The sequence below is a fragment of the Neomonachus schauinslandi genome, chromosome 10 (assembly GCF_002201575.2).
Source record: "Neomonachus schauinslandi chromosome 10, ASM220157v2, whole genome shotgun sequence".
Classification (NCBI taxonomy): domain Eukaryota; kingdom Metazoa; phylum Chordata; class Mammalia; order Carnivora; family Phocidae; genus Neomonachus; species Neomonachus schauinslandi.
This window is the reverse complement of record NC_058412.1, coordinates 24,627,388-24,635,061: the sequence shown is the minus strand read 5'-3', so window position 1 is coordinate 24,635,061 and position 7,674 is coordinate 24,627,388. Positions and strand designations below refer to the sequence as shown.

Here is a 7,674-nt window from a genome sequence, read left to right as displayed (position 1 = left end):
CTATACTACCTTTTCTTTTTCCTGCCCCCCATCTCCTTTCCCTGCCCCCATACTCGATTCATCATGGAATCCTATTGGTTCTACCTATAAAATGACACTAGGATCTGTTTTCCATCATTTTCACTACTAATGGTCTAACACTATCTCTACCATGAGCACGTGTAGCAGCATCCTAACCTCCTCCCTGTCTCAGTCCCTACCCATTCCCTCCATGTGGCCTCCAACTCACTCCACAATCCTTTACACAGATCTGATCATGACCTACCTCTTCAATGGCCCTGTGGTGCTTGCAGGGCATAAAGCATGTCACAGTCCCACTTTCCAATCTACTTTCCTGGCCATCTCTGCCAACATTGCCTATCCCCAACCCCTACCCTACTGACCCCGCCAGACTGCCCCCCAATTCTCTCTAATACCCATGACCTTTCCAATCCAACTCCTGGGCCTCCACACACTTGCTACTCAGGGAACCTGAACAAATTTATATAGAGAGAGAATAATTTATACATATACACCCACCAGTTCTCCACCTGCCATAGTCTTCTTCCTTCAGGGCCCCATTCAAATGTCACTGTCTGTGGGAGAGTCATCTCAGAATTTCCTTGGCAGTTCATAGCTCCTCCTCTTTATATTCACAGGGTTTTTTACACATTTTTAATCAGACAGTTTCTGTTGAATGATAGCAAGTTGTTGAAATGTCTTATCTATCTTTCCCACTTGATAATGAGCCCCTAAGGGATAAAGATCATGTTGTATTTATCTTTGAATTGCCAGCATTCAGAAAAGTGCCTGGCAGAGGTCAGCCCTCAATAAATGTTCATTAATGTACAAATACCCCCCATAGTCTCTCATGTACATAATAGCATACTGAGTAGCTCTTTGGTACAGCAGATTGAAAATGGAACTGGAGAAGAAATGCTTGAATTCTAGTCTGGGCTCACCCACCAACTGACTGTGTCACTGGGGACAGAAGTGTTTTGGGTCTCAGTACCATCACTTATAAAAGGGGGTGGGGAACATCTGAGTGCCCTTCCAAGGCTCACATCTAATGATGCAAAGGACTTGACAGTTTATCCCTAAAAATACCTCTCTTTCTTACCAGAAAGAAAAGGCCTTAGACATCTTCTAAGGAGAGTCATGGCATACAACCAGGAGCCTCTAGACAAGACCCCTGTCATCAAATTCAACAGCCAGGACTTTAACTCCTTGCAGGATTGTTGCCTAAGCAGAAGCCTACCATTTGAGGATGAGACATTCCCTGCAGAGGCTTCTTCCATAGGTCTGAAGCTGCTCCAGGGAAAAAAACCTCTCCAGCCTGAGGTGGATGCGGCCAAAGGTGAGTGGGCCCCTCAGGAACACACCCAGTTCCAGGGCCCTCCTAGCTGCCTGCCATGGTGCCTCAACTGAAACAAGAATGGGCCCGTGCCCTGGCTTTCAAGGATGGCCCAAACCAAGTGGGAAGGAGAATGAGATTTATCTGGTCCCTCAGCTACAGTGTTGTACCTACCCTTAGTGGGATGGAAGGACCCTGTACCAGGAACCAGGACCCCTGTGTCCTAACCCATTTCCATCACTGAGCACATCACTAGATTGCATGCCTCATGTTCTCATCTGAAAAATGGGAAACCATGGGTTTGAAGATTGTAGTAGTTGGTCTCATCTCCATAATTGAGCCCATCTGTCTCCATCACTCCTTATTCTCTTCCTTATCACTGTCCTTCTTCTTTCTTTTTCCCTGTTGGAATTCATTCAAAGGGAAGATATCACGTCAGTCACTTATACAATAGGATAAATTTAAATAATTGCCTCACCTCTCTCATTTATACTTGTATTTTCAGTCTTGCAAAGGCTTGATCATTTATAAAAGAATTTCAGACATTAGCTGTAAAATTAGGGAGATATTTCAGGGCAACATTCAAAACCCCCTCCTCCAATACTACAGCAGATAGCCACTAACTCAACCTCGTGGTGAGATAAGCCCTGTTGATTTTTCTAAACTATAGTCACTCCAGGGCATGAATCCCCAAGAAAAATTTCTCAGCCCACTTAACATTCTTATAATCTCATCAGGGCTACTACTGATGCAAAGAACCCAGGTGAGGACCACTCCGGGGGCCCTAATGACCAACTCTCCTGTTCTTGCTTCCAAAAGCAGCCAGCAGAGCCTAGAACAAGAGAAAATAAAATAATGTCTAAAAAGCTAATAATTACAATATCAGCAAGTGTTACCAAGCACTGATTAAATGCCAAGCACTCTACTTTCAATAAACCCAGGTTAGGTTATACAGAAAGGGCATTTTCTGATGACGTATACAACAAGACATTGAACTCTGGAGGTGCCAAGTCTTGCCCTACCCTGGGACAGATTTGTAGGGAGGCTGAGTGGGGATCAGCTAGGGCTCACGATCAGGTGGTGGTACACAAGGCTTCTAGGGTCCATCTCACCAGCCAGAGGTATTAAGTCCCCAGCAACGATTCTCTTCTGGCTTTCTTCTCCTACAGAGAGCAGAACAGAGAACACTATTTAAAGTTTGGAAGGGTTATATTTTTTCCCTTTGTTATTTTTAGGAGCTGAGATTCTTTTAGAATGTGTTTTTTTTTTTTTCCAAGGTGCTGAGTAATAGATGTGAGACCATATTTATAGTGTTAAAGAATTTATAACATTTCTATGCTGAAATGGAAGGGTTTCAGAGGAAGGGTTGAGAGTGTCTTATTATCTGATTCTAGCAGCATCTCAAATTTCGTATTTCGGGGGCAAGGAGAAACTGAGGCAAATAGATATGAGATGACTTCCACAGAATCCTGCCGGGAACCTGAAACAGGGGTGGCCAGAGGCAGATATGTCTTACTCCCATTCTTCTTCTCAGCCAAAAGCTGAGACAAATGTCTTCATGTCCCTTACAACATTTACATTTGTATTTTCCTGAGTTTTCCATGCGTCTTCTCTTACTTTGTCTCTTTTGTTCTTTCCCAGTTATATTAAGAAGAACACAGATTTAGATAGGTGATGCAACTTGCATAAGGTGGCAGTTAGTAAGGGAAGGACCTGGGATTTAAACTAAGATTCCTGACTCCACACGCTGCACTTTTCTTCACATGGGATTGTGTGCCCAGTAGGACTCTGTTAGGATTTGAATGAATGAATAAGTGTGTGAATGGATGAAGGAATGACTCTATCTACAGGTCCTTGACATAGATTTCAAGCTCCATATGTGCAATTGAGAATCTGTAGGTCGACTTGTTTAACAAGTAGGATGGTAGACAAGAAGGCCAGTGAATTCACCCTTTCAACATGGTGACATCCTCAACTGCCAAAGCTTATAGTTGTTCCTGAAAAGAGCCTTGGAGGAAGAGCCATGGCCAGTGTGGCTCAATCCTAGTTGTAAAAGCCAATACTTACATGCTGCTGACTGTATGGCAGGCCTGGCTTTAGGGGCTTCGACTCATTGAATCCTCATAGTAATGCTATAAGGAGGTACTGTTATTAACCCCATTTTACAGATGTGAAATAGAAACAGACTTAAGTAACATGCCCGAAGTGGTACAGCTGAGATTTAAGCCCTGGACTCTGTCTCCAAGACCTGTCCTCCTATCACCACACTACCCTGTCTTCTGTTGGGCCTCATCATAAGCTCATGTTATGTTCTGGGCTCCTATTTGCCACAAATGTTTTGTGCACCAATAGACTCCTAGCTTGTCTGGGTAACCAGGAATCAATGTCTATGTTGTGTCCTTTCCATTTTTTAGGTGAAAAAGAATGAGGGTAAAAACGAAATATTCTATGTATACCTCACATGATTATTTTAAGGACTAAATAAAGACAATACTCAGAAGAGTGTCTAGCACATTGTAAACACTTACTAAACACTAGCTATTGTTACTACATTCAATTTGGGAGGGATGGCATAGGGTAGCAGACTCAGGGACTGTCCTTTTGGATCCCTCAGGCTTTCACAGCCAAGTCAGTTTCAGCCCTCAACTAATTTCAACAAACACTTTTAGGGGAGAAATGTAGGTCGGATGAAACCATTTGAAGGTCTAGGGGAGCCTGGCAGGGAGTGTGGAGAGTGACTTTCTTCTCATGTTCTGCTGCCTGTCACTAGTTGCAGAAGGTTGCCTCCCAATCTAAAGCTTGCCCAGTCACTGTCTAGAGGTCTGGCTGGCACTCCTTAAAGTTCAACTATATAATGGCTGGGGTGGCACCAAGGTTTCTGAGGCCATCTTCACATCCTAGGCTTTTCCAGACAATGGGGACCCTCCATCCTCTAGGCAGTTGCTAAACCATCATGGATATGATTCTACCTTGAGTACCCACTTGGGCTTGGTAGATTCACTAATAGCCCAAGAGTCAGGAGCATAAAACTAGACTCAGTTTTCTATGCCTGGTGCAAAGAAGTTGTTTAATGTCCCATAATGTCCTCTCCCTCTCTTTCTCCTGTCTCTCGGACTTTCTGTCTCTCCTTCCGTCCCTCCCTCCCTCCAACAGTCAATATAATCCATTTTGCTGCTTGAACTTTGAAATAGAAGCTCCTTCATATCCTGCTTCATTCGGCTTCTCTTTGTTTAATAAATTTCCAACCCACCCCTCACACTCTCCCCATTGGCAGGCAATCAGGTTCTGGAACAACCTGTGACCCTGCACTGAGCAAATGGCACTGATGGGACCCAACTCCTCATCAGCCTCAGCACTGCCTGCAACCTCCCATGTCAGCAAGAGACAATGCTGAGAATTATCTATTTGTTATTTCCCTGAATGAAAGTTGATGTTAGAGTGACTTTTAGAATTTTAATTTCATAAATAATAATAAATCCCATTTATCAAGTATGTGCATGCATTAAGTATTAATCTAAGCACTTTACATATGACATTTCATTTAATTCCCATAATAGTCCTGTGAGGTAGATAATATTATTATCCTTATTCAATAGATGAGCACTGTCCAATAGAATTTCCATGATGGCAGAAAGAGTCTTTTGGTATCGTTCAGTACAGTAGCCACTAGTTATATGTGGCTATTGGGTACTTAGAATGTGGCTAGTGCAACTGAGGGATTGAAATTTTAATCTAATTTAAAGTAGTCACATATGACTTGTGGCTGACATCACAGAATTATAGATACAGATCTTCATAGCAGAGTCACCAAGATATATCAGATTGAGAGGTTGCAGTTTCATTTTTGCCCCCATTCTCTCGTGAAAAACATTTCACTTCTCAACTGAAGAATGAGCTGTGGGCCCACAACATGTTCTCTGATGGGTGCTTGGAGCTCCAAACCCAACTCCATTGTGGATTCTGGCCTGTGGCCATCCCAAAATGAAGTATTGCCTCCCCAGGTAACAACTTTTCATCTTTTAAGTAGCCAGAGTGGAGTTTCTAAAAGGATCATTCACTAGAAATGATTCACCTTGGGACCAAAATGGGTTCTTCAGAAAAGGAAGGGGTTAACAAAATGGACATATACGTGTAGTTTACAAAGGCAACAGGTAACAGAAGGTGACAAAGTGATCATGCCAGGCCAAATGCCACTGAGCCAAAGAACTTTGATGCCAATAAAACAAAGCTCTCTAGCAAAAATAGAAAGGGAGTGACACTGCCGCCTGGCCCAGCCTGAACTCTGGCTACCCTCTGAAAGATATATTCAGCCTGTGTCTGAATGCCAAGATGCTAAACCTGGTGTTCCCTCATCCAAGAGGCAGCACACCATCTGGAACGGTGCATTAACAGCCTTTGATGAATGCAATAATCACTCCAAAATATACAAAGTGATGTTGCATTGGAAGAGACACCTCCAGGGATGATTGCAGGAGAGTGTCTGGTTTGGTACCAATTAAGCTAGTATTTCTAAGATTCCAGGGGTTCTTGCCTTACATGTGCTTCTGATATACCTAATATAATACAGATTGCCCCAAACGTTTGCCTTGAGAAAGGGCTTCTCAATGCTGAAGTTGCTAAGATTACTTGTAGGGCTATTGCTGATGGCTTCTGTATTAGGGTTCTCCAAAGAAACAGAAATAATAAGATATTTGTGTGTGTGTGTGTGTGTGTATGCATCTATTATATATCTATGTATCTGATAGGATATAACCAATAAGAAATACATAGATTTAGCCTGTTGATGTTTTTACTGTGAGGAATTGACTCACGTGATTATGAGGACTGAGAAGTCCCACGCATCTGCCATCTGCAAGCTTGAGACCCAGTCAAGCCAGTGGTGTAGTTTAGTCTGACTGGGGGCTGATGGTGTCATTCCCAGTCCAAGGGCAGGAGAAGACTAAAGTCCCAGCTTGCAGTCGGGCAGAGAAGGGGCAAATTCTCCCTTCCTCTACCCTTTGTTTTGTTCAGGTCCCCAGCAGATTGGGTGGTCCTCACGTGCTGGGGATCGTAATCTGCTTTACTAAATTCCGATTCAAATAAATGCTAATCTCATCTAGAAACACACACTTAGAAATAATGTTTAGCTGCGTATCTGGGGACCCCATGATCCAGTCAAGTCATAAAATTAACCATCACAACTGCTTTCTGTATGAATGATGTTTCAGAGCCCCTGAAGAGCCCACCTCACAGAATCAGAAAACACTGATCCAGAGAAGCCCACAGTGCTGGTGTGGTCAGCGGGGAAGAGCTAGGCACTACAGAGCCACATTGCCGGCTTCACAGCCCATTCCTGTGGAGTCTGGAACAAATTGCTCAGCTTCCCTGAACCTGCCCCCTTGCCGTGGCGGGGCCTCAGAATCCTCGGTGTTGCCATGTAAATCCTGAATGCCACCTCCAGCTAATCCACTAAATCCAGGTTGTGGGAGGAGGCACCCAGCAGTCTGCCTGTCTGCGAAGGTCCCAGCTGATTCTGAGTCACACTCAGGGTGGAGACTGCTCTTTGCCAGTCTTGTCACACTTCACTGCCCTGGTGTGCTCGTCCCACCTGGTGACACCTGCAGAGCATGGCCATCTCTTTTTTTTTTTTTTTGGTTTGAATTTAAATTCCAGCTAGTTAACACAGTGTAATATTAGCTTCAGGTGTACAATTTAATGACTCAACACTTCCAGACAACACCCTGTGGTGCTCATCACAGCACGTGCCCTTCTTCATCCTCATCACCTGTTTCACCCATCCCCCCACCTGCCCTCTGGTGACCATCAGTCTGTTCTCTATAGTTAATAGTCTGTCTCTTGGTTTGCTTCTCTCTTTTTTTCGGCCCCTTTTTTTTCTCTGACTGACTTATTTTGCTTAGCGTAATACTCTCTAGATCCATGCATATTGTTGCAGATGGCAAGATTTCATTCTTTTTGATGGCTGAGTAATATTCTATCATATATATGTGTCACATCTTCTTTATCCATTCATCTTTACCTATTCTCTCAGCAAGTCAGCCCAGCAGACTAAAATGTTTCTGGGTATAATTTCCATCTCTTCCTACTTCTCTTTAAAAAAAAAAAAATTTTTTTTTATTTATTCATTTGAGAGAGAAAGTGAGAGCATGAGCAGGGCTGGGGCAGAGGGAGAGGGACAAACAGACTCCTCGTTGAGCAGGGAGCCTGACGAGGGGTTCCATGCCAGGATCCCGGGATCACGACCTGAGCCAAAGTTGGATGCTCAACCCACTGAGCCACCCAGGCGCCCCTACCTCTGCTCTTGTTAGATCATCTAGCATCAGGAGGAGTAGGGGACCCTATTT

The 7,674-nt window shown here is 43.8% G+C and overlaps 1 protein-coding gene across 1 annotated transcript in view; it reads left to right on the top strand.

The window, feature by feature from the left end:
- The first annotated feature begins 1,137 nt into the window (after positions 1–1,137).
- Positions 1,138–7,674, top strand: part of CAPN13 (calpain 13) — a 50,673-nt gene continuing 44,136 nt past the window's right edge. The window contains 2 exon segments of the mRNA XM_021697707.1: positions 1,138–1,296; positions 1,298–1,336. Of these exon segments, the coding sequence (XP_021553382.1) occupies positions 1,138–1,296; positions 1,298–1,336 (198 nt within the window).